Source organism: Ochotona princeps, chromosome 2 (assembly GCF_030435755.1).
Source record: "Ochotona princeps isolate mOchPri1 chromosome 2, mOchPri1.hap1, whole genome shotgun sequence".
NCBI lineage: Eukaryota > Metazoa > Chordata > Mammalia > Lagomorpha > Ochotonidae > Ochotona > Ochotona princeps.
Window position 1 is genome coordinate 510765 of NC_080833.1, and position 25027 is coordinate 535791.

A 25027-nucleotide genomic window follows, 5' to 3' on the forward strand; every position below is an offset into this window, starting at 1 on the left:
GGCTGCACGCTCTCTCCCTCTCACCTTGTCAGCCAACCTCATACTCAGAATTCGAGGGGCCCATGTGGACCCCTTCCCTTGAGGTCCTAGGAAGGCCTTGGGACAACTTGGCCGCCGCTGAGCAACATCCACTCTCAGGGGACATGCTGACTTTGGCTGCAGACTCCAGGCAGCTGCCCACTGGCATGTACAACAGGGCCCCAGAGCCTGGACCTCCACTTGCCCAGCTCCAGGGCGTGGCAGCCGTGGCAGTGGAACAGGGCCCCTGCCTGACCTAGCTCCACCATCCGCTGCTGCTCCAGGCTGCAGAGAGACCTCTGGGACTCCACTCTCAGGACAGCAGACCCATCCAAGGCGAGCACCTGGGGCACGGGGCTCCTGGGAGCCGACATGTGTAGCGCCTTGCGACATCAATAAAGCACATTCATGGGACCAGGTGTGGCATCCGAAACAGGAGTTGGGGAGTAGGCCAGGTGCTCAGCAAGGCTGGGAGGGGACGCAACTGAGCTGAGGCTGGGGGTGGGGCAGGGGAGGGCTGGGTCCCAATGACTGCCACTTCACAGGCAGGCAGACAGGTGCAAGGCCTCGCCCAGGATTCACAGCCCTGGGTGGGGAGGAGAGCCCGTCCAAGTGGGGCCAGTGATGTGCCTTTGCGGTGGTCTGGACACAGACTCCCAGGCCCCCCATGTGGTGTCCACAAAGGTGGCTGAAGGGCTGATAGGCCTAGAGTAAAGCCGTGTGACACACATGGGTTCCCTACAGGGCCTGGGCTTGGCAGCCCCAGGGCTCCCAGAGCTGGGGTTAGAGCCAAGCAGAGGCACGGGGCAGCCCCCCGCCATGCAGGCACAGCCCAGCAGCTGCTGGTTTGCTTAGGCTTTTCCTCCATGTTTGCATGTCCCCCTTCCTGGCCAGCTCTGTCCCCAGAGGGATCTGGGGGTGCAGGGTTGGGGTCAGACCCCTAGACCCTTTGGAGGCCACATGCTCCTGAGCGGGCCCTACTTCCACCCCACCAGAGCACCCCACCCAAGGCAGGTGCCACCTGCGGCTACAGAGGGCAGACCCCAGGGCCTTGGTCTGACTGGTTCCTCCTCTTGGCCGGCCGGCTGCATCAGGGTGGGGGTGGAGGTGCTGAGGGGCATGGGCAGGGAAGCATGTCCAGGGCCACCCGAAGCCCTAGTGGAGGCACCTGGGGACTGGCCAGTAAGGACAGCAAGGGTTTTGCTAAACAAATCCAGGGCCCTCCCCCAGACTGACCACACCTGAGTCCCTGGCAGACCCAGCACTCGCACACCTGCCCGCACTGCAGCTGCCATGCCCGGCCGGGCTCTCCTGGGCCTTGGCCTTGGCCTCATGGTACTCCTGGGCCCTAGGACAGGGGCCCCACTGTGCCTCTCCCGGCAGCTCAAGATGCATGGAGACTACATCCTGGGCGGGCTCTTCCCACTGGGCTTGCCTGAAGAGGCCAGCCTGGGCGGCCGGCCCCGGCCCCACAGCACCACATGTTCCAGGTCAGGCAGCGGGAGCGGCCCACGGGGGCTGGGGGTGGTCAGGGTCCCAGTGGCAGCCAACCCCCGCCCCCTCTCCACACGGTGCAGGTTCTCGCCCCTCGGCCTGGCCCTGGCCCTGGCCCTGCAGATGGCCGTGGAGGAGGTCAACAACAGGTCAGACCTGCTTCCCGGGCCGCGCCTGGGCTATGATCTGTTTGACACGTGCTCGGACCCCATGGCCACCATGAAGCCCAGCCTCATGTTCCTGGCCGAGGCCGGCAGCCAGGACATCGCCGCTTACTGTGACTACTCCCAGTACCAGCCCCGCGTGCTGGCCGTCATCGGGCCCCACTCGTCCGAGCTGGCTCTCATCACCGGCAAGTTCTTCAGCTTCTTCCTCATGCCCCAGGTGGGCCCCCCGCTGCCTGCTGGCCCAGCCCAGGACCCCCTGCTGCCCACTGGCCCCGCCTTTCCCTGGCTGCCTGCTGACCCAGGAACCCCCTGCTGCCCACTGGCCTGGCCTCCCCCTGGCTGCCTACTGACCCGGCCTCCCCCTGGCTGCCCTCCAGCTTGGCCCAGGAATCCCCTGCTGCCCGCCAGCCAGACCTCACCCTGGCTGCCCTTCAGCCTAGCCCAGGGTGCCCTTGCTGTCCCCTGGCCCAACCCAGGACCCTCCTCCGCTGCCCACCAGCCTGGCCTTCCCCCCAGGCTGCTTACTGGCCCAGGACCACCCTGCTGCCCACTGGCCTGGCCTCCCACCCCAGCACCCCTCCTTGCTGCCTACCGGCATGGTCCCCACCCCCAGTTCCTGCCAACCCAGCCTGCCATACACGGTGCCCCCCTGCTGCCAGCACAACTACCCCCCACAGCACCCTCCCCACCCCACCACACACAAGAGGCACCCTCGCCGCGGTCTGCTGGCCTGGCCCTCTCCCCGCCCCCTCCCAACACACAGATGTGTCCAGCGCGCCCTGCCCCTCAGGTCAGCTTTGGCGCCAGCATGGAGCAGCTGAGCAACCGGGACACTTTCCCGTCCTTCTTCCGCACGGTGCCCAGCGACCGTGTGCAGCTGGCAGCCACTGTGGAGCTGCTACTGGAGCTGGGCTGGAACTGGGTGGCTGCCGTGGGCAGCGACGATGAGTATGGCCGGCAGGGCCTGAACATCTTCTCGAACTTGGCCAGCAGCAAGAACGTGTGCATCGCGCACGAGGGCCTGGCGCCGCTGTCCTCGACGGACAGCCTGCGGCAGGAGCAGCTGAAGGACCTGCTGCGCCAGGTGAACCGCAGCAGTGTGCAGGTGGTGGTGGTGTTTGCCTCGGCCCAGGCTGCCCAGGCCCTCTTCCGCCACTGCATCTACTCCAAACTCCTGCCCAAGGTGTGGGTGGCCAGTGAGGCCTGGCTGACCTCAGACCTGGTCATGACGCTGCCAGGCATGGCTCAGATGGGCACGGTGCTGGGCTTCCTGCAGCGGGGGGCCCCGCTGCACCAGTTCCCTGGGTATGTGCAGACCCGCCTGGCCCTGGCTGCCAACCCCACCTTCTGCACCTCGCTGGACACGGAGCAGCCAGGCCTGGAGGAGCACGCGGTGGGGCCGCGCTGCCCGCACTGTGACCGCCTCTCCCCGCAGAATCTGTCCGCTTGGCTACTGCAGAACTTGGCGGCTGGGCAGCTGCACCACCAGATCTTCGCCACCTACGCCGCAGTGCACAGCGTGGCCCAGGCCCTGCATGACACGCTGCGCTGCAATGCGTCCGGGTGCCCGACGCAAGAGCGCGTGAGGCCCTGGCAGGTGAGAGCGGCGGGCGGTCGCAGCCACTGCGCCTGTGCGGCCCGCGCCTCGGGCCCCGCCCCCGCCTAGGCCCCGCCCCACAGCAGGCACGCCTGCCTAGGCCATGCCCCGCCCCACCCGCCTAGGCCCCGCCCCCCCTCCACTCGCGGCCACGCCCCCACAGCTCCTGCAGCGCATGTCCAACTTGAGCTTCCGGGCAGCAGACCTGGACCTGCACTTCGACGCCTCGGGCAGCGTGAGCATGCAGTACGACCTGAAGCTGTGGCTGTGGCGGGGCCCCAGGCCCGAGTTCCACACCGTGGGCACTTTCGATGGGCGACTCTCCCTAAACCGCGCCCAGATGAGCTGGCATACGCCCGACAACCGGGTGAGGGCGGAGCCCCGCGGGAGGGGTGGGCGCCTGGCCACCGCGCAGGGCCTGAACTGGCCGCGTTGGCAGGAACCCGAGTCCCAGTGCTCCCGGCAGTGCCGAGAGGGTCAGGTGCGCCGGGTCAAGGGCTTCCACTCCTGTTGCTATGACTGTGCCGACTGCAAGGCTGGCACCTACCGGCACAACCCAGGTGAGCTGGTAGCCCTGGGACGACCCCGAGGCCAGGTCAAGGGCCCCGGCGACGCTGCCCAACACCCTCTTTCCTCGTTCCCCACAGACGACCCCACATGCACCCCGTGCGCCCACGACCACTGGTCCCCAGACCGCAGCACGCGCTGCTACCCACGCAGGCCCAGGTTCCTGGCGTGGGGAGAGCCGGCGCTGCTGCTACTGCTGCTGCTGCTGGGCCTGGCACTTGGCCTGGCGTTGGGCGCCCTCAGGCTCTTCCTCCGCCACCGGCACAGCCCGCTGGTCCAGGCCTCTGGAGGGCTGCTGGCCTGCTTCGGCCTGGCCTGCCTGGCCCTGCTCTGCCTCACTGTCCTGCTGTTCCCCGGCTGGCCCCAGCCCGCCAGCTGCCTGGCCCAGCAGCCTCTTGCACACCTGCTGCTCACCGGCTGCCTCAGCTCCCTCTTGCTGCAGGCGGCCGACACCTTCGTGGAGTCGGAGCTGCCACCTGCCTGGGCCACCCAGCTGCGGTCCTTCCTGCGGGGGCCCCGGGCCTGGCTGGCTTTGCTGCTGGCCATCCTGGTGGAGGCAGCCATGTGCACCTGGTACCTGGTGGCCTTCCCCCCTGAGGTGGTGATGGACTGGCAGGTGCTGCCCACAGAGGTTCTGGTGCACTGCCGCCCACGCTCCTGGGCCGGCCTTGCGCTGCTGCACGCACCCAACGCCGCCCTGGCCTTCCTCTGCTTCCTGGGCACCTTCCTGGTGCAGAGCCGGCCTGGCCGCTACAACCGTGCCCGCGGCCTCACCTTCGCCATGCTGGCCTACTTTATTACCTGGGTCTCCTTTGTGCCCCTCCTGGCCAACGTGCAGGTGGCCTACCAGCCCGCTGTACAGATGGGTGGCATCCTGGTCTGTGCCCTGGGTATCCTGGCTGCCTTCCACCTGCCCAAGTGCTACCTGCTCCTGTGGCAGCCGCACCTCAACACCCCAGAGTTCTTCCTGGGAGAGGCCACTGTGACTGGGCAGGGTGGCCCAGGGACAAACGGGTGACCCCGAGGCAGGAGCCCCCTACCCCAGCAGCAGCCCCACTGCCCCTGTGACCTCCAGCTCAAAAATCTGACTCCATGCTGCCTGTGACGACCCCACAGCGACCCCCAGGCTCCGCCCATGACCCCATGCTGCCTGTGACGACCCCACAGCAACCCCTTAGGTTCTGCCTCTGTCCTTGCTGAACCATAGGTCAGGCCTGGCCAGGTGCCCCCAATGCACTGGGCATGACAGTGCCAGGCCTGACAAGTGGAAGGTGCAACTGGACAGCCGTCACGGGCCACAGCAGCCCCAGCCTGCCCGGCACCCTGTCCAGGCAGCAGGAAGGGGAGGGTGGTGGGCGAGTGCTTGTGGCAGAGGTCAGCTTGTCCTCCTGCCCCAGCCCAAGCAGGCCAAATGGAGCTACTCCTGCCAGCAGCCTGGTGGACAGAGCCCCGTTGCTGTGCGTCAGCACCAAGGCCAGCGGCAACTGGGACCCTGGAGCCAGCACCTTGGACAGAAAACCAGCCGCCAGGACCCCACAGCTGCTGGGACAGAGAAGGAACACAGCTACATGTCAGTCCATAAAATTAAACGCTTTTAGTGTTTAAAATAGCATTTACCCAGCAGCAGCTCCATGGGAACTGCCGGCTACCCCAGTGCAAACTGAGTGGGGTGGGTGGGGCACGGCGCATTCCTGCAGCAGCCCCAGGCCCCCCAGCCCCACACCGCCTCCGAGGGGAGAGCAGGAGCAGGCAGCTGGCCGGGCCACCCCCAGAGCACACGGGCTGGCAATAAATAAATAAATTAGGGCCCCTCGGGGCGGCCACTGGGCACAGGGATTTCATCTGGCTGCCAAGGCCACCCACTCAGTCTGGGAGAGGGGTTCTACAGGACAGCAGGGGCCACAGGGAGGCCAGGGTGTGGAGGGAGGGTGGGTCAGGGTCCCAGAGGCTCACGCTGAGCAGGGAAGATGGGACCTGCCCAAGCAGAGCACCCAGCACCTCACCCTGGGCCTGCCAGGCTGGAACCCCACAGGGCGGCCATGTGCAGGCAAGGACGGTTCCCGTCACATGATGTCCACGAAGAACTCACAGGGGTTCCCCATGGCCTTCTGGAAAGACTGGCGGCTGCCTGTCAGCTCTGGGGGCACAGCAGCCAGCTCACGGACAGGCGGCGCCCCAGGAGGCCCCCCGGCCATGGGGTGGGCCATGGTCAGGGGGTGTGGCGAGGGCAGCCCTGGGGTGGTGCTGGGGGCCTGGGTGCCTGGGCTGCTGGTGCGGCTGAGCTGGCTCACCGGGCGCTCTCGCCAGCTGCTGCTGCCCACGGCACTGGGGGCCGCAGGGTCCGACTCACTCCCGCTGCCCCCAGCTCCAGACGCCCGGCGCTCCTCTCGGCCAGGGGCCCGACGGCTGCTCTGGGTGGACCCGCCACTTCTGCTGCCTGTAGGGAGATGGGACGGAGGCACAGGCCGGTCAGCGGCAGGCCAGCCATTGCCAGGGGCTGCCGGCGACCCCTTACCAGGGTGGGGCAGGAGGGCCAGCCATGCACACAGGGCTTGGATGAAGGGCAGAAGCAGGCTTACAGGGACTCCACACCTCACCCACTCCTGAACCTGGCCCCACTGGCCGTCCTGGCTGACGTGACCCACAGCCCTGGCCAGCAGTTTGGGCCCAGCCCTCATCCTGGGCTCCTCAGACGTGGTGGGAACATGTGGGACATGCCGGGAGGGACGCCAGGAAGGACCTGGGCTTACCGGTCCCGAGGGTCCACTCCGCTAGTCCTTCAGTCTAAGGGTTGCTCAGCACAAAGCAAGGATAACACGGGTCACACTCAGGAGGGCGTGGATGGGTCACACAAGGGGGAGGGCGTGGACTGGTCACACTCAGAAGGGCAGGGGTGGACGGGTCACACAAAGAGGAGGGCGTGAACGGGTCACACAAGGGGGAGGGCGTGGACGGGTCACAAAGAGGGGAGGGTGTGGACCGGTCACACAAAGAGGAGATTGTGGATGGGTCACGCTCGGGAGGGTGTGGACGGGTCACACAAGGGGGAGGGCGTGGACGGGTCACAAAGGGGGAGGGCGTGGACGGGTCACACATGGGGGAGGGCGTGGATGGGTCACACATGGGGGCATGGACAGGTCACTCATGGGCAGACAGGTCACACATGGGGGGCGTAGAAGGGTCACACATGGGCAGATGGGTCACACACAGGCAGATGGGTCACACATGGGGAGGGCGTGGACGGGTCACACATGGGGGGCGTGGACGGGTCACACATGGGCAGATGGGTCACACATGGGGAGGGCATGGATGGGTCACACATGGGGGAGGGCGTGGATAGGTCACACATGGGGGGCGTGGACGGGTCACACATGGGCAGATGGGGCACACATGGGGGCATGACGGGTCATGCACGGGGGGGCATGGCCAGGTCACACATGGGGGAGGGGGCGGATGGGTCAGGCCCGGGGGAAGGCAGAAGCAAGGCGCAAGTCCCCCTCCAGGCCAGCCTACCCAGCCTCTTTGCATTTAACCTTGAGCTGGGCAGGACTTGGCCAGGTCAGCCCAGGCCCACAGCCATCTCATCCGGCTTGTCCTCAGACTCCTCCAGCCCACAGCCCTGTCCACCACCCCTGGCTGGGTCCCCACCAGCTGCGGCATCTCCTACTGGCTTGCTGCACACCCCCACGGCTGCCTGCACCCCATGGCCGTCTGCACCCCCATGGCCGTCTGCACCCCCATGGCCGTCTGCATCCCGATGGCCGTCTGCACCCCATGGCCGTCTGCACCCCGATGGCCGTCTGCACCCCATGGCCGTCTGCACCCCGATGGCCGTCTGCACCCCATGGCCGCCTGCACCCCTACAGTCTGCACCCCATGGCTGTCTGCCTCTGTTATCCCAGGGCCCTCTCAGTGCCCCTGGGCTGCCCCTGGAGACAGGGTTGCTGTGTGACCTCCCACCAGGCTGTAGGTGTCACAAGATGGAGGCTGACCTCACCGCCCTGGGCCCAGATGGTCACTCTCACACTCCCCCTGCCCACTCTTGCCACACCAGGGACCAGGCACAAGCAGACACCTCACAGGTGCCCCCCTCCCACCGCGCAGGAGCATAGGGGGCAGCAGCGGTGGGAGCAGCAAAGCTGGGGGGCCGGTGGGGTGGGTCTGCAGTCTCACCGTCACTTTGTTGGCTGGCAGCAGTGCCGTAGCTGAAGCCAGGGTCCTGGTAGGCGGGCGGGAAGCAGGGCGGGGGGCCAGGGTACACGTAGGGGTAGCCCTGGCCCAAGGACCAGGGGGCCGTGGGGGGTGGTGGCGGAGCTGGGGCCTCCTGGTCTGGAGCCCCGCCGGGACCGCTGCCAAGACTTAGGGCTGCAAGATCTGAGGAGAATGAGGGTGCGTGAGCCAGGGAAGGAGGGGGCTGCTGGGCCCTGTGGGCGGGGCTCCTGACCCCCGGGGGTGGGGGCTGCCGGGCCCTCGGGTCCTCCACAGCCCACTCACTGCCGCTCAGGTCCCCGAAGACATAGTAGCACTGCTCGGAGAAGGTGACCTTGTTGACCGTGTGCCGCAGGAAGCCGCGCCGCAGCAGGCCGCCGGCGTACTTGCGCGCCTCACGCCGCTCCTTGAAGCCCTCGACGTGCGCGTAGAGCCAGTCCACCACGTCCGCCCCTGGCGCACCGCGAGTCAGCCCGGGACGCCGCCGCCCCCGCCGCCCCCCGCCACTCACCACTCACCGATGACGGCGTCGGCAATGGTGATCTTGAGCCACATGCGGTCGCGGATCTCCAGGCCCGAGTCCGGCAGCTGCATGAGGCGCACCACGGCACTCATGTCGCTCTTGACCGTCAGCGGCGCCTCCGGCAGCTCTGTGGGTGACCCCGCTCAGCCCGGGCTAGGCCCCTGTGGGCCATGCACCCCTCCGGAAGCAGGCGGGCACACGGCGGCACCCGCGTGCGCGCTCAGGAGGGCGTGGGCACCGTGGGCTCCCCTGAGCTCCCTGGACACCACTTACGTGGAGCACCGGGCACCGAGCTGGTCAGCGAGGAGGAGCTGCTGCGGGTGACCGCGCTGGAGCAGGGGCTAGCACCATAGCGGGGCAGGGCTCCAGTCAGTGCCGCCGTGTGTGACAGCCAGGCAGCGGGGTCGATGGGCCGCACAGGGTCAGCTGGCAGGTACCAGTGAACAGGGACAGTGAGTGGACAGAGGGACAGCAAGACATGCAGCCAGGGTGGGGGACAGGGACAGAGGGACAGCAGGACACGCGGCCGGGGTGGGGGACAGTGAGTGGACAGAGGGACAGCAGGACACGCAACCGGGGTGGAGGACAGTGAGTGGACAGAGGGACAGCAGGACACGCGGCTTGGGTGGAGGACAGGGTCAGAGGGACAGCAGGACACGCAGCCGGGGTGGAGGACAGTGAGTGCACAGAGGGACAGCAGGACACGCGGCTGGGGTGGGGGACAGTGAGTGGACAGAGGGACAGCAGGACACGCGGCCGGGGTGGAGGACAGTGAGTGGACAGAGGGACAGCAGGACACGCAGTCGGGATGGGGGACGCCCACCCTCCCCTGCCTGGTGGACTACTCACCCCTTGGGATGGTGAAGTAGCTGCGAGGCGTGGGGTCCCAACACTTGGCCACTGTGAGGCTGATGGGCCTGTGGGGCCAGTAGGTTACAAGAGCAGACCTTGGGCCAAGCCCCCCACCATCCACCCCAATGCCCTCAGAGCGCCCCCTCACCCCGTCTGGGACACGATTTCACGCAGCACCCGCACTGCATCATCATTACTCATGTTCTCAAAGTTCACGTCATTCACCTGCAAGTGAGGGGTCAGGGTCAGGGTCAGCAGGGTGAGGGATTAAGGTCAGGGTCAACAGGGTGAGGGGTCAGGGTCAGCAGGTGAGGGGTCAGGGTCACAGGGTGAGGGGTCAGGGTCAGCAGGTGAGGGGTCAGGGTCACAGGGTGAGGGGTCAGGGTCAGCAGGTGAGGGGTCAGGGTCAGCAGGTGAGGGGTCAGGGTCAGCAGGGTGAGGGGTTAGGGTTAGGGTCAGGGTCAGCAGGGTGAGGGGTTAGGGCAGGGTCAGGGTCAGCAGGTGAGGGGTTGGACGGCAGGGTAGGATCAAGGGCAGTGGCGGTCCCTCGCCCACCTGCAGCAGCATGTCCCCCGGTTCGATGCGGCCGTCCGCGGCCACAGCGCCCCCCTTCATGATGGAGCCAATGTAGATGCCGCCGTCCCCGCGGTCGTTGCTCTGGCCCACGATGCTGATGCCCAGGAAGTGGTGCCGCTCTGCGGGAGGGGCGGTCAGCGAGGTCCGCGGGCCCCCGGCCATTCCCCCCCGTCCGCGGGGCCTCACCCATGTTGAGCGTCACCGTGACGATGTTGAGGGACATGGTGGAATCTGTGATGCTGCTGAAGGAGGAGGCCTGCGGAGGGCCGCGGTAAGGAGCAGGCACTGCACCCCGACCTGGGCCACCCACACCCGCGGCCATGCACGCCGGCCACGCCCAGACACTGCCCGCCCCGCCCCTGGAAGGCCCCGCCCTCCTGTAGCCCCGCCCCTCTCCCCGCCCGCCACCCCGCCGCTCATGTAACCTCGCCCCCTGGAAAGCCCCACCCATCTCTGCCCACAGCCACGCCCCTGGACAGGCCCCGCCCATGGGCTCACCCCGCCCCCTCTCCACCCACTGCTCCACCCTGGACAGGCCCTGCCCCTCTCTGCCCACAGTCCCGCCCCTATGGCTCGCCCCGCCCCTCTCCGCCCTCGGCCACGCCCCCGCGGCTCGCCCTGCCCGCCACCCACTCGGTCAGTCTGACGCAAGCGCTGCTTCCGCCGCCTGCGCTTGTGTTTTCGGATGAGCCTGGACGATGTGCTCTGCTCGGTGGAACTGCTCAGCCTGCAAGAAGGGCAGCGGTCAGCAGGCAGGGACCCGACGCCGAGGACCCCCAGCTACCCTGGCGGCCGCGCAGGCCTGCACTGACACCCCCTGCACAGGCAGGCCCCGAAGGACGCCTGCACCTGCACCCCAGGTGCCCCCGTGCGCCCCCCGCACCGGCTCGTGTTGTCCTCCTCCGAGTCCACGAAGCTGCTGGACTCGAGCTCGCTGCTCAGCGCTGCGGACGCGCTGTCCGGGGGCAGCCCCAGCTCCCGCCGCCGCTCGCCCCTGGCGTGTCCATTAGCCCGTGAGACTGCAGGGAGAGCAGGAAGAGAGCTTGCTGTGGGCGCTGCAAGGGAGCGGGACACCTCCCACGTCGTGGTGGGGAGGGCCCTTGGTCTGCTCAGGGACAACCCTCCCACCCCACCCCGGCCAGCAGGGTAGCGGCCAGTGGGTCCCAGGGAGGGTGGGGTCCCGGGTCCCGGGTCCAGAGCCAGGTGACGGCGGCCTGGTACCATCCTCGCGGTTCCGGCGCCGGGCTCGCTCCCGCCGGTGGCTGACCACAGACTCTGTCTCACTGTCCATGCCGTCACGGCTGCTGGCCGCATTGGGGCTGTGCCAGTGAGAAGGGTGGCATGGGGCAGCCGAGCTCCACTCCTCTGCCCCAGGCAGCTGCCCCCACGCCCCGTCGGCCAACCCAGTGCAGCAGGGCCTTACTGGAAGGAGGGCGGCCGGGAGTCCCCAATGCCACCTGTCCGCTCCAGCGGCGGCAGCTCCGTGTGGCAGTCAGTGCCCTGGGACCCCGCATCCGAGTGGGCGCCCTCAGCCAGGACCAGCTGTGGAAGCAGAGAGAGGGCTGGGGGTGCCCATGCCTCCAGGCCACCCCAGCAGGGTGCCGGGGGCACAGCCACCCCAGGCTGCCCCGTGCAGCTCCTGACTCACCCAAGAGACCACACGGCCATTAAAGCAGGGCAGCCTGGCGCTGTCGTCCGAGATCTCCTCCTTGACCACCCTGGGGGCAGGTGCATCTGTGAGGCTGTGGCGGCCACCCTGAGCCACAGACAGTGGCTGTAGACGGTCCAGGGCTCAGGCCCTAGCCCTGAGCAGGAGGACCGGGGGACTGTGTGGTGAAGGGCTCCCTGGCTGTGATCTCAGACGCACCCATGAGCACAGCTCCATTCCCGGCCGGTCTCCGGCCATCACCCCTTCCTGGCCTGCTTGCGCCCCGGGGTACAGGGGCTGTGCCCCTGACAGGCACCTGACCCCCAGCTCTCCTTTCCCCTCACCTGAAATCCACCATTTCCAAAGCAGCTCACCTGTCCCTCACCCCGGCGCCCTGCCTCACCCCTGCCCAGGCTTCTGTTGTGTGCCCAGGGATGGTCCGGGGCCGATCTGCACCTCCTTCCGCAGGGCAGCCTGTGGGGCAGCTGCAGCCAGTGGACAGTGCCTGCTGGGCAGTGCTGTACCCCAGCCGGCACAGGGACTGTGGCCTCCACACAGAGCCACCCCCTGGCTCTTGGGTAACCCTGACCCTCTGCCACCCGAGCTCTGCAAGGGCAGCTGGCACACAGCCTGCAGGGCCCTGGGGACAGCAGGTGGCCGCAGCTGTGCGCCTGACCAGAGGCTGGGGGCTGGTGGCTGGGGAGGGGGCAGCAAGGGCACATCTCACAGGGAGCAGCTGGCAGGACCATCCACATGTTCCCTGCCCTGGGTCTCCAGGAGCCAGTCAGCAATGCAGGCAGGGTGAGGCCTGCAGCAGGGGGCGGGGGCCATCCCAGCCCAGTCCCCGGCACCCCACCCTCCCAGGCCGTGGCATTTTCCACACCCAGACTTGGACCCAGTGGAGAAAGGGGAGCTGGGGCTGGGCCTGGACGTGTGCACCTGGCAGGAAGCAGCCTCGTGGCCTGCCGGGCTGGATGCCAGCTGCAGGGCCAGCCCCGCCGGCAGCTCCAGGCCCACAGGCCCCAGGACGTTGCCCTCAGCCAGTCCCGGGCAGAGCTGGCCCCAGTCTGGCACTGGGGGCAAAGCCCATCTCCCTCCCACCCCACTGCTGGAAGGGGGACAGCGCCCCAGTGCTCCCATGCAGCCAACCCAGTGGCCCTCCAAGGCCGGACCAAAGCCGCAAGGCGGGCACCCTAAGAGCAGCCAGGTTTGGCTCCCAGTCCCCTCCTCCACCAAGGTGAACCTTGGAGAGCTAAGCTGACCTCACAGGGAAGCCTGGGACCCCACTCCAGGTCTGGGCCTGGGAGACTACGGCTGGAGGCCAGATGAGGCCATCCCCCAGGGGGCCCTGCGGGTGGGGTGTGGAGGCCCACCGACAGCTCAACAGCTGCTACCCTCGCACAGTGCCCAGGCCCCCACCTCTCTCACTCACCCTTGGGTAGATGTGGCCCCCAGTAGGGCCTCTGATGCGTAGCCTTACAGGGTACCCCTCTCAGGGGGTTGGCTCCACGGCTCCACCCTCCCCGAGGCCACGGCCCGGTACACCACAGCCTCAGTTCCAGGGGGTCTGTGCTGCCCCTGCCCATCCCAGCCAAGCAGAAAACCCCAGCAATGAGGCGGGACAGTGGCCACTCGGTGCGGGACACTGTCCCTTGTCAACAGTCGACCCCTGCCCCAGGCCAGAGAGTGTGGAGGCCCCACAGCAGGTACACGGGGTCACCCTGGTTCCTGCGGGGCTCCTGCTTGGCTGTGGCCCCACCCGAGGCAGAGTAGGCTTTGCAGCCCTGCCAGGCACTCCCTGCCCAGTTCTTGCACTGAGGTCCTGCACTGCCCAGCAGGCACTGTCCACTGGCTGCAGCCTGCCCCACAGGTCTCTAAGCACCCACTCTCAGGCCCAGGCTGGGGCTGTGGCAGGAGTTGGGGGATCTGCTGGGACCCTAGGAGCAACAGGACAGCTGCGTGGGCAGCCAGGGGCCTGGACACCCGGCCTTGCCCCAGCTCTCTCCTGTCTTCATGCCCACAGGGAAGCCTCAGGCACTCACAGCAGGAGACCTGGGACCCGGGGCCAGGGCAGCCATGACGTACTGGCAAGCAGCTTTTGGCCACTTCACCCCTTGCACAGGGGACATGGGTCCCAGTCTGGGGCAGATAGCCCTGGCCGCAACCTCAGGCCCCCTCCTTGCTGGGGACCAGAGACCCAAGTTGCCAGGCTGTGGTTTCTTAGGCCCAGTCAAGCCCAGGGTCCCTTCCACACAAGCCACACTCGCTGGGCACCCGGCGTGGACGTCCAGCCCTGCTCTCCCTCACCCACCCTGGCGCGGGAGGGATGGTTGAGGCTTAGGCAGCATTGCAGGAAGGGGACAGGGAGGAGCCATTCCAGGGGCTCCTCCCAGGCTCCCAGGCTCCCAGACCAGCAGCCGAGGCGGAGGAGGCAGCAGGGCCCCCTGGTTCCAGAGCTGGCTGTGCCCAGGGTCCCCAGAGCTGTATTCTTGCGTTGTAGCTGTTTGCAAGCAAGTCCTCCTGCTGCTTCAGGGCATACCAGGGCACCACAGCATGCCTATGGGATTGGGGCCCACAGTGGACATCCACCAGGTGCATGGTCCTCCACCTGGGCATGGTCCTTGTCACCGGCTGGGCCTATGGGGGAGGCCACAGCAGGGCCCTGTGCCTGAGCCCAGGCAGTCCCACCCCGGAGAGGTCAGGAGGCCGTGTGGCCCACAGGAAAGACCCCTGGACAGACCTGGCGTAGCACCAAGAGTCCCATGGACCGGACACCCTGGGGCTGCCAGGGTCCACCCTAACCACAGAACCCAGGAGGCGGGCTCAATGTCAAGTGCAAGACCCAGCCACACACACAAGGACATGGCCCCTACCCCCAGGCACCGCTGAGCTGGGGACTCGAGTTACCCAGGGCTGTGCCAGGTCAGGCCTCCAGGGGACAGCCAACCCCGCAGCTCCCTGTCCCAGAAGCCCCACTCAGCACACGCAGACAGCCAGGAGAGGCCTGGGCTGATGACTCCCAGCGCGGAGGCCCGCAGGCCAGGCACCGCAGGGCAGCGGCGGGCAGAGTCCACCGTCCCCGTGACCCTTGACCTCTGTCCTGTCAGGAACAGGGGCCCGCACCTGACAACTTCAGCAGACGCTGGCGGCGGCCTGGGACCCCTGCCCCACCCCCTGTCCCGGCTCCCCCACCCCTACGGAGAAACGACACAGCCGAGCCGGGCAGGGAGGCGGCCCCGGGCCGGCGCCGACAGGTGGGTGGGCGCGCCGCCCCGCCCCGGCCCCACCCCGCGCGGCCCCGCGGTCCACTGACCCGAAGTCCTGGTCCATGGACTTGAAGAAGAATTTGTAGGCGTGCGCGGGCCGGTTGCTCAGCACGCTCTTGAAGTCGGCCAGCGTGACGCGCTCGGGCGCCACGGGCAGCTTGACCAAGTACGGCGTCTCCTCCTCGTCCATGTGGTAGATGATCTTGGTCTCCGCCATGGCGCGGCCACCGCGGCGGCGCTCAGGGCCCGGCCCGGGGCTCGGACGCGGGGCGCGCTCCTCGCCCGCCGGCCTGCGCCCCGCCCGCCCGGCCCGCGGCCTCGCTCCCGCGCGCGCCCCGCCTGCCGCCCCGCCGCCCGCGCCCGCCCATCCGCCCCGGCCGGGAGCGCGCCCGCCGCCCCCGCGGGCACCCGGGCTGAGCGCGCGGCCGCCGGGGGCGCCCGAGAGCGGCCGGTGACGTCGCGGAGGCCCGCGGGGGCGGGCGGGGCTGCGCACGCGCGCCCAGGGCCTGCGCCCTCCCCAGCTGGCTGTCGGGGGCGCACCCCGGATTCCCCCGGGCGCGCGGGTCGAGGGCCCGGTGCCCTCCCCGGCTGGCTGTCGGAGGCACACCCCGGGATCCCTTCGGGCGCCGCAGCCCCGGGAGCCCTTCGGGCTCGTTCAGCCTTGGCCAGGGCCCATGGTTGTCCAAGCGAACAGCCTGGGCCTCTCGTGTCTGCCAGGCCCTGCTGAGCTCACCCTGGGAGCCGGAGGAGGTGGGGGCAGACAGGGAAGGGGGCTGTGTCCAGTGTGGTCATCCGGGTGCCAGGCCAAGGGACTCAGGATGGGCACAGGACCCTGAGCCCTTTGTCCCGCCGCACCCAGGGACTCTATCATGCTCAGCTTCCGATGAGGCCAACAAGACTCAGCCAGGATCCCTGACACCATGACCCCAGCAGCCAGAGGCAGGGCTGACCATTAGAAGGGCCTGGACCACTGTGGTCCTTCCCCACCCTTGCCTGGGATCAGGGCTCAGTCCTCAGGGATGGTCATGTGCCCTCCTGTCCCTGGTGTCACCGGAAGGCTCTGGGAGACAGCCCATGGTACTGTCACAGCATCACAGGCTGGGTCACAGCCCTCCAGGACCCTGGTGCCTGTCCCACCAGTGGCTGAGGGCTGCGGTGCCAGGGCCTTCAGCCCCCTCCACTCGGCCTCAGGGTCATTCCCCCTACCCAACCCTCTGTGTCTGGCAGCAGCTGCTTCATCAGCAGGGTGAGCTGGGCACCCAGGACACTTGGTCCAGCAGGACTGGCTCAGGAAACGCTGCTGGGGCAGGGCAGGCAGTGCCGTGGCACAGCAAGCTAAGCTTCCACCTGTGATGCCGGCATCCCATAAGGGCCTGGGTTCAAGTCGCGGCTGCCCCACTTCCCATCCAGTTCCCTGCTTGTGTATGGCCTGGAAAAGCATTAGAGGATGGCCCAAGTTCCTGGGTTCCTGCACCCATGTGGGAGACGCAGAACAAACTTCTGGGCTCCTGGCTTCAGCCTGGCCCAGCCATCTGGAGAGTGACCCAGCAGATGGAGACCTCTGTCTCTTTCAGGTACATAAATAAATAAAGCTTTAAAACAACACACAGCTGGGGCCCGACAGCGTGGCCTAGCAGCTGAAATCTTGCCTTGAACGCACTGGGATCCCATGTGGGCACCGGTTCTGGTCCCAACAGCTCCGCTTCCCATCCAGCTCCCTGCTTGTGGCCTGGGAAAGCAGTGTAGGACGGCCCAATGCTTTGGGATCCTGCACCCATGTGGGAGACCTGGAGGAGGTTCCCGGCTCCTGGCTCCGGATTGGCACAGCACCACCCGTTGTGCTCACTTGGGGAGTGAATCATCAGATCGAAGATCTTCCTCTCTGTCTCTCCTCCTCTCTGTATATCTGACTTTGTAATAAAAATAAACCCTAAAAACAAAAAAAACAAAAAACAGCTGCAGGGCCAGGTCCAGACATGGTCTTTATTGTGAGGAGAACAGGCGGGAGTCTTGGGGTCCACCCAGGGCCACCACTGCCAGCCACTCCCCATTCTCGGGCCGGGAAGAAGCCCAGTGCAGCCCTAGCCCCAGAGGCCAGCTCAGGGAGGGCCTGCTGGAAGTCACCTGGATCCCAGGCCAGTGAGCTCGCAGAAGCCAAGGCCAGGGCAGGAGTCAGAGGCAGAGAAACTGCCAGGGAGCACCCCCACCCCAGGGAGCACCCCCACCCCAGGGAGCACCCCCACCCCAGGTGAGCACCCCCCTGGGAAAGCAGGGGGGACCTTGGCTGGGGCTGAGCTGGGCCAGGTGGGCAGCAGTGCCCAGGCATGGCATGGGGGAGTCAGCCCGGAGGCTGCCCTCTCCCACTCCCTCCCACCCCCGCATCCAGGGCTGGCACAGATAACCAAGGCCCTGGGAAGACAGGAGCTTGAGGGGTCAGGACGGTGGGAAGAGAGGGGCACAGCAGGCAGAGAGGAAGCTGAAGGCAGCCTGGCTCTCCATGCCGCCCCGGCCTGCTGGGGAACGCCAGGAGAGCCATGTGTAGGTCAGGAGCGCGGCCTCCAGGGTAGGCGGGCAGAGTGGGCAGAGCTGCTGGCCCGGCCAGCACCAGGTCTCCTATTTGCCGCACTCCTTCCTGAACCCTGGGGGCCAAGCACAGGCCACTAGCTGCCTGGCCCTGCAGGGGTTCCAACCCCGGGGGACCTAGTGGGGCCTGGCAAGGGGCACTCGGAGGGACCAGCCAGAGCCTGGTCTGGAATCCTCGGGGTGGGGGAGCTGCCTAGGGTCCTTGGAGGTGGGAAGGGACAGGCTCAGGGCTGCACTGCCGCTCACCTTTGTCCAAGTCAATGTTCTTTGGGGGCAGGGGACTGTGAGCCAGCTCAGCCCTCTCCTTCAGGATGTTGTTTTTGTAATCTGGGGAGGGTGGAGAGGTGGTTAGCGCCGCTGGGAGATGGCTCCAGCCCAGGCTTGGACCTCGAGTCCCCGCACAGTCACCTAGGTTGACGTCCTCAGTCCTGGGAAGGCCCCGGTCTGTGGCCATGGCCAACTCCACCAGGTTCACCTGCTTCCTAAGGGAGGTGGTCAGAGAAGGGGCGGGGTTCTGGGGGTGGTCAGGGTGCACGGGCAGGGGAGATGGGCGGGCCTGTGGGTGCGCTCACCCCTTCCACTTTCCCGACTTCTTGTCCATGTCCTGGTCGCCTGTGGAGAGGAGACTCGTGTAGAAGGTGGCGGCGGTGGCCCCGACTCCCCCACCCCTGCTGTGGCCTCACCTCCGCGGCGGCGCTGGGCGGCCAGGAGGGCGGTAACCAGCAGCAGAATGAAGAGCAGCAGGGTGGCCAGCACGTAGCCCAGCTGCTGGAAGAAATGGGTGCGGCCCTCGGGGACGATGACGTTGATGACGCTGCGGCCGCGCGCCAGCGTGGGGTCTGCAGGGCGACCCGGGGCGTCAGGGCCACGCGGAAGGCCCGGGCCCCGCGCAGGGCGGGCAGAGGCAGGCACACACCTGGGCCCGGGCCGGCGCCGTGGCCTGAGCCGTTGCCGGGTGACGCCCGCGCGGGCGGCGCGGCCGAGGGCTCGCTGACGCGCAGGTGGAAGATGCGGCGCTCGTGCAGACCGCAGTAGTGGTGGTGAAGGTGACAGGAGTAGGTGCCCTCGTCGGCCGGCTCCAGCGGGTCGATGCGCAGCGAGAAGTCGCCGCGCGCGAAGGCGTCGTCCGCCACGGCCACGCGCTCGTGCAGGGAAGGCGGCCCGTAGGCGCGGCGCTCCCCAGACGCGTACAGGTCGAGCAGCCGGTCGGCGCGGTCGTGCGGCACCCCCGGCGGCTGCCGGTCCCAGTGCGCCACCTGCTGCGCCTCCTCCACGTGCCGCTCGGTCCACACGTGCGCGCGGTTTTCGCAGGTCAGCAAGGCGGAAGCGCCGCGTGCCACCGCCAGCACCTCCTTCTCGCCGTCCCAGTGGGAGCGCGGGGCCAGGGCTGCGGAGGGCCCGGAGGTCAGCGGCGCGGCGGGGGCGCGAGCTAGGGCGCGCGGGGGCGGGGCGAGGGCACTCACGGGGGTCGACGACCTCGAGGCTCACGGCCTGGCTCTCGTAGAGGTGGCAGTAATGGTGGTGCAGGTTACAGGTGTACAGCCCCGCGTCGGTGTCCTCCACAGCTACACCGGGAACGCAGGTGAGCCCGCCCGCCGGGACCCCACGCGCCCCCACCCCGCCGCGCCGCGCCTGCCGCCCGCCTACCGCGGATGAGCAGCGAGAAGTTGCCATCGTGGAAGGCCGAGGGGGACAGCAGCAGGCGACCCCGGTCGCGCGACTCGTACACCCGCTGCTCGCCCGCCGAGTACATGTCCACGAGCCGGCGCGCCGGGCCGCCCGCACCGCCGGCCACGTCCCAGTGGAGCACGCGCTGGCGGTCGTGCAGTCGGTCCTGGGTCCACACCATGCGCGGGCTCTGGCAGCGCAGCACAGCACGAGCGCCCGCCGTCCAGCTCACCACCGACTCGGACACCACGGAGCTGCCTGCCTGCCCCGACCCTGAGGGCCCTGGTGGAGAAAGGGTGTCAGCGAGGACGGGGCAGGGGTAAGGGGGCGGTGGGGGTCTGGCTGGGTCACTAACCTGAGGATAGAAGTGCCCAGGAACCTGGAAGCAGAGGAATGGGTGGAACACCTTGGCTGGTGTTCACGCCTGCCCTGCCCCCAGCCCCTCCTGTGGTCCCAGAGTAGCTCTGGGTCCCTGGGTTAGCCCAGCGTGGAAGTTGACTCAGGTGAGCTGTCACCAGGGCCCAGGAAGCAACCCAGATGAGTCCCTGCACCTGCTCAAGGGCCCTGGGAGCCCCCTTTCACCGCAGGCAGGTGCACATGCCAGCTGTCCACTACCCAGGTCCCACAGTCCCCTGACAGGGCCATGGCTGGGTCCCAGAGCCTGCAGGAAGGTACAGGGTCTGCAGGACCAGCTGGGCAGGCATTGGGCCAGGCCGGAGGCAGGACACTTTCCGAGCCCCCATCCTCTCAGCCTCCACTCCAGCCATTCCCCCTCCCCAGGGCAGGAGACACTGAGACCCGAAGGGCTCCACCCAGAACCCCAGGAAGAGTAGACAGTCCCCAGGGCTCCGGCAAGGGGGCATCTCAGGAGACCTTAACTCTCCCCCAAGTGAGCCACTGCCCAGTGGGGAGCATCCGCTTCTGGACAGAGGCCGCCTCTCTCACCCAGCCCCACTCACCCTGAAGAACCATCAGTCCCCACAGCAGGACCTGGGACGGCAGCTCCATGGCGCCTGCCCGCCCGGGCCGCTTTGTCTCCAGAAAAACAGCCGACCCCCTCCCCCTCCAGAGCCCCGCCGGCCGTGACATCACGGGGCCCTGGGCCGGCAGCCATCGGCGGACCGCCCACTCCCTCAGCCTCCCCATGTTGGGCCGGCGTGGTTGCAGCTCCCCTGGCCCATGTGGGGGAGGAGCTGGACAGAGGCTCAGCCCTTGGCTGGCAGGTCCCCAGCAAATGACCCTGAGGGTGTAGACCCTCCCTGGAGGGAGCCTTCAAGCAGGTGTGGACCCCCACCTCTAGCAGGGTGCACCCTGGATGCCGAGCTCCGGGGATGGGGTGGGGCAGCGGGAAGTGGAGGGGAGAGCACTCCTGACCCAGAGGGGCCAGCGCCAGTGTGGGGGGCTTCAAGGAAGCCTCTGTCCTTCTGGGAGTGAGGCTTGAACTCCCCACAGGAAGGAAATGGGGAGTGGGCTGCCTGTGGCAGGGGCTCTGGGCCAGCACAGGCTTCTCTGCTACTTAAGCAAACCTAAAAAAAAAAAGAAGGGAAGAGGAAGAATCCAAACAACCGCAAAAATGCTCTGCGCAGCCGCACCCACCCCCGGGGGCCGACGCTGGCAGGCGGGGGTCCCACTCGGCGCCAGGCCCGATGGCCGGGCTGGGCCCACCCCAGATGGTGGGCCCACCCAGGACCCAGGGCACCCGTTTCTGCGGCTGCGTCTGGCCCCAGGGCGGAGCCTTCGGCATGCCCCCTCCGTCCTCTCTGGCCTTTCTTTCTGGAAAAACAAGGCCAGCCTGGCCAGCGTCAAGGCCCGGCCCTCCTCCTGCCTTCCTGGCTGGTTCCCATTTGCGCTGGCCCCTCTGCCTGACCCTGGGTCTCCCTGGCATGCCTGGGAGGCTGACCCTCTGCTGACACCCCCCCTCGGGCTACCTGGCTGTCACGCCAGTTCTCCCAGTGGGCTGCAGGACAAGCCCCCTTCCCCTGGAGGCAGTCCCCGGCAGGCCCCTAGCTTCAGTTCTGCATGCTGACCCCACTGGACGGACACAGGCCAGAGGCCGCTCCCTGGAATCTGGAAGAGGTCACTCAGGGGCAGCTGGGCCCTGGACGAGGAGGGATGCAGGCTCCATCCTCACCCCGTCCCTCTTGTCCTCTTGGAGGTCAGCAGAGGCAGGATGCAACCCCCTCCACAACCCCAACAGGAAGTGGCCACAAAAGAACCCTGAAACCCAACGGCCAGCCTTGGCTGCCCAGCCGACCACCTGCCCCTCCCCAAGCCACAGCCGCTCCTGGGCTCCTGGCTCCTCCTGACCTGGGAGCTGAGCCCGCAGCTGACGGACAGCATGGACGGCTGCCCAGCCCCTCAGGAGCCCCAGCAGACAGGAGCCCGACCCCCCCAACCCTGCTGTAGGAGGTGTGGCCAGACGAGGGGGCGGGCAGCCAGCCCCAGGGGCTACAGACTGGGAATCCAACGCTGGCTCCAGCTCCGGTGACTCGGACATTCCAGGCAGCCGGCTCAGGGAAGAGAAAACCACAGGCACTCGGGACACTTCAGGCCCACCGCACATGCAGGCTGCGCCTGGAGAGCACTTGCCAAGTTTCCACTGCATGCTTGGTCCCCCGTGTGCCGAGCGCCCACTGCGGGCTGGGTCCCCCGGGTGCCGAGCGCCCACTGTGGCCTGGGTCCCCTGTGTGCTGAACGCCCACTGTGGGCTGGGCCCATGTGTACCAAATGCCCACTGTGGGCTTGGTCCCCTGTCTGCTGAGTACCCACTGTGGCCTGGGTCTGTGTGCTGGGCTCATGGGCTGGATCACGTGTGTGCTGAGTGCCTGCTGTGGCCTGGGTCCCCTGTGTACCAAGTGCCCGCTGTGTGCTGGGCCCATGTGTACCAAGTGCCCGCTGTGTGCTGGGCCCTGGCCCACAGAGAATTCAGTGGGAAACAGGACATTCCATGGCTGTCCTCTGCCTTTAATCTCTGGACCTAGAGGAGCTCCTGCACTAGCCAGGGCTGCACCAGGGCCAGGGCTGGGAGCCAGGACATCAGCCTAGGTCTCCCATTTGGTAGCAGGCACTCAATTCCTGGAGCCCCCCTCCCCAGTCTGACCTGGTCTGAGCCACTGGATGGGCCATGCACCCTGACACCTGCCCTCCAGGCCGTCACTGCCTATATGAAGGCAGCGGCCCCTGATGCTGTGGCTGGCCAGGAAGTCTCCAGGGCTATGGATACACTGGGGAGACCCCGAGACAGGGTGGGACTGGGAGGGGACCCCGAGACAGGGCGGGGTTGGGGGGAGACCTTGAGACAGGGCGGGACTGGGGGGAGACCTTGAGACAGGGTGGGGCTGGGAGGGGACCCCGAGACAGGGCAAGACGGGGGGTTCAGAATCCTCACGAGGAATCAGACCCAGCACAGGCACCCCTCACCCAGACCCAGGAAAGAACAGGGGCAATGACCAAGGACATGGCCTTGGAGGTCTCCCTAAAGGCTGGCAAGGGCAGATGTCAGCTCCCAGGACCTCTCCCCACGTGGCCAGGAGCGTGAGCCTCTGGACGCCTGCGAGAGGTGGCCGAACTGCACTGTGAGGGTGCAGTAGAGAGCACTCACTGCTGGCCATCAGGTGTGGCATAGGTGGCCCACGAAGCTATGACCTGGACAAGTGCCAGCCACCAAGGCCAGTCATGTCTTGTGGGAACAGTGACTGGCAGGGCCAATGGGTTGGAGAGGAACTTCGTCAACCAAGGAGCAAAAGAACCAACCTGTCTCAGAACTATGGAACCACTTCATGTGCTGCAGGCCTCTCCCCTTCCCCCCCAGGACGAGAACAGAAAGATGAGAAGTTGTGTTACCGCCCTTCCCATCCCTTCCTAATGGTGCTCCGCATGAACACACGTCCTTCTCAGTCATGTGAGCATCCCTGCGGCGGCTGCGAGGCAGGGCCAGGATCGTCCCCTTCTCGCTCCCCTTCCCCAGTGCAAGAAGGAAAAAGAGAATACGGGAACAATGGTCTTACCCACTTTCCTCTAGCCCTTGACCCTTTGCACCCTGATCAACTATGGAAAGATTATCAACAAAATAAAACGAAAAAAAGAAAAGTGAAACAGAACAGGAAATAGTGACTGGAAGGTTCAGCTGGGGACTCACTCTCAGCTGCCCTGCCTGCCCTCCCTGGCAGTGTGGACGGTGTGTGTGTGTGGAGGGAGTCTGCCCTTCCCGGCAGTGTAGACGGTGTGTGCGTGTGGAGGGAGTCTGCCCTTCCCGGCAGTGTAGACGGTGTGTGCGTGTGGAGGGAGTCTGCCCTTCCTGTGTGGACGGTGTGTAGGGGGGCCTGCCCTTCCTGGCAGCATCACGCTGCTGCACCCACACCTTGAGGCCCTGAGCATTGCTGTGGGGTAGGGCCACAAGCTCCCGATCTGTTGAAAGAGGCAGAGATACAGCCAGCAGCCAGCGGCTCCACAAGTGAATCCTCCACATGCCAGCTTCAGCACTGCACACGGGTGCGGGCTGGAGTCCCGGCTGCTCCACTTCTCACGCAGCTCTGCCCTTGACCTGAGGAAGCAGTGGAGGACGTCCCAAAGTCTTGGGACCCTGCTCCCACACTGGCGACCAGAAAGGAGCTGCTGATCGGCTCAGCTCCAGCCATTGTGGCCATTTGGGGAGTGAACCGGCAGATGGAAGACCTTTCTGTCTCTCCTCCTTGTAAATCTACATAATTAAATTTATACACACACACACACATTTTTAAATTTACTTCAGATTTGTTTTATTTTTTTTTTTTACTGTAAAGTCAGATATACAGAGGGAGATCTTCTGTCCACTTTTCAAGTGACCACAATGGCCAGAGCTGAGTCGATCTGAAGCCAGGAGCCTCTCCCAGGTCTCCCACACAGGTGCAGGGCAAGGCTTTGGGCAATTCTCTACTGCTTTCCAAGGCCACAAGCAGGGAGCTAGATGGGAAGCAGGTCTGCTGGGATTAGAACCGGTGTCTATACGGGATCCCAGTACATGTAAGGTGAGGACTTTAGCTGCTAGGCCACTGCGCTGGGCTCACATTTTTTTTAAAGGGCTGAGAGATACTGAACCCAAACATTACCAGTGCCAGGCTGCCTGTTCTGACCGTGGAGGAGGCACGACCTGCATAGGCCAGCAGGCTCCAGCTTGGGACCCCACAGCTGTCTGCACCTGCTGACAGCTGCAGCCAGGGTCCCCCACATTCCTGTCACGGCCTCTGGGGATGGGATCTGTCCCCAGAGACCCAACCTCTGATGACTCACTGCCAGCTAACCTGCCAGGTTAGGCAACCCCAGCCCACAGGGGTTCTGGCTAGGTCTCTGTTTCAGCTCCCTGTCACCTCACTGTGGGACCCAGGAAATTCTGGGCTCCTAACTCTGGAAGCGGCATGCACTTGGGGAGTAACAGATGAGGATAAAAGCTTACTTAAATATTTATTTATTTTTTTTTGAAAGATTTATTCATTTTATTACAGCCAGATATACACAGAGGAGGAGAGACAGAGAGGAAGATCTTCTGTCCATTGATTCACTCCCCAAGTGAGCCGCAATGGGCCGATGCGCGCCAATCCGATGCCGGGAACCTGGAACCTCTTCCAGGTCTCCCACGTGGGTGCAGGGTCCCAATGCATTGGGCCGTCCTCAACTGCTTTCCCAGGCCACAAGCAGGGAGCTGGATGGGAAGTGGAGCTGCTGGGATTAGAACCGGCGCCCATATGGGATCCCGGGGCTTTCAAGGCGAGGACTTTAGCCGCTAGACCACACCGCCGGGCCCTTAAATATTTATTTTTAAAAAGATTTACTTCTTTGTATTTGAAAGGCAGAATTATAAGAGAGTGACATGATCTTCCCTAA

The 25027-nt window shown here is 66.4% G+C and overlaps 3 protein-coding genes across 4 annotated transcripts; 1 reads left to right on the forward strand and 2 right to left on the reverse strand.

The window, feature by feature from the left end:
* The first annotated feature begins 1178 nt into the window (after window positions 1–1178).
* TAS1R3 (taste 1 receptor member 3) lies at window positions 1179–4900 on the forward strand. The gene is made up of 6 exons (XM_004599551.2): window positions 1179–1508; window positions 1596–1896; window positions 2470–3276; window positions 3440–3643; window positions 3716–3836; window positions 3924–4900. Exons 1-6 carry the CDS (start codon window positions 1312–1314, stop codon window positions 4859–4861), a joined length of 2568 nt encoding a protein of 855 aa, XP_004599608.2. The 5' UTR covers window positions 1179–1311; the 3' UTR covers window positions 4862–4900.
* A 951-nt stretch (window positions 4901–5851) lies between these two features.
* DVL1 (dishevelled segment polarity protein 1) lies at window positions 5852–15290 on the reverse strand. Its single transcript, XM_058674179.1, has 15 exons — window positions 14965–15290; window positions 11652–11721; window positions 11427–11545; window positions 11225–11322; window positions 10887–11022; window positions 10637–10730; window positions 10190–10259; window positions 9983–10122; window positions 9576–9652; window positions 9425–9492; window positions 8849–9001; window positions 8571–8702; window positions 8338–8505; window positions 8017–8217; window positions 5852–6280 (listed from the first exon to the last, which is right to left on the reverse strand). The coding sequence occupies exons 1-15, from the start codon at window positions 15132–15134 to the stop codon at window positions 5907–5909; spliced, it is 2070 nt and encodes a 689-aa protein (XP_058530162.1). The 5' UTR covers window positions 15135–15290; the 3' UTR covers window positions 5852–5906.
* A 2188-nt stretch (window positions 15291–17478) lies between these two features.
* On the reverse strand, window positions 17479–20252 carry MXRA8 (matrix remodeling associated 8). 2 transcript variants are annotated; one of them, XM_004599552.2, is made up of 10 exons: window positions 20128–20252; window positions 19524–19547; window positions 19148–19450; window positions 18964–19065; window positions 18417–18887; window positions 18184–18339; window positions 18073–18112; window positions 17909–17982; window positions 17747–17827; window positions 17479–17556 (listed from the first exon to the last, which is right to left on the reverse strand). In XM_004599552.2, exons 1-10 carry the CDS (start codon window positions 20174–20176, stop codon window positions 17531–17533), a joined length of 1326 nt encoding a protein of 441 aa, XP_004599609.2. In that variant the 5' UTR covers window positions 20177–20252; the 3' UTR covers window positions 17479–17530. The 2 variants fall into 2 exon arrangements, with proteins under 2 accessions (XP_004599609.2, XP_058530183.1); XM_058674200.1 differs by lacking the exon at window positions 19524–19547 and having other exon boundaries at window positions 20128–20228.
* Between the last annotated feature and the right edge of the window lie 4775 nt (window positions 20253–25027).

Bases quoted from the DNA above. Each gene is read 5' to 3' on its own strand.
- TAS1R3 (XM_004599551.2), top strand. From the start codon at position 1,312: ATGCCCGGCCGGGCTCTCCTGGGCCTTGGCCTTGGCCTCATGGTACTC. The intron at 1,897-2,469 runs GTGGGCCCCCCG...CCTGCCCCTCAG, and splicing joins GCTTCTTCCTCATGCCCCAG to GTCAGCTTTGGCGCCAGCAT. The intron at 3,837-3,923 runs GTGAGCTGGTAG...CGTTCCCCACAG, and splicing joins CACCTACCGGCACAACCCAG to ACGACCCCACATGCACCCCG.
- DVL1 (XM_058674179.1), bottom strand. From the start codon at position 15,134: ATGGCGGAGACCAAGATCATCTACCACATGGACGAGGAGGAGACGCCG. The intron at 11,722-14,964 runs GTCAGTGGACCG...ACCTGCCCCCAG, and splicing joins TCCATGGACCAGGACTTCGG to GGTGGTCAAGGAGGAGATCT. The intron at 9,653-9,982 runs GTGGGCGAGGGA...CCTCACTTGCAG, and splicing joins CGGGGGACATGCTGCTGCAG to GTGAATGACGTGAACTTTGA.
- MXRA8 (XM_004599552.2), bottom strand. From the start codon at position 20,176: ATGGAGCTGCCGTCCCAGGTCCTGCTGTGGGGACTGATGGTTCTTCAG. The intron at 18,340-18,416 runs GTGTGTGCCTGC...GTCGCCCTGCAG, and splicing joins CGGCGCCGGCCCGGGCCCAG to ACCCCACGCTGGCGCGCGGC. The intron at 18,113-18,183 runs GTGAGGCCACAG...TCCTCTCCACAG, and splicing joins CGCCCAGCGCCGCCGCGGAG to GCGACCAGGACATGGACAAG.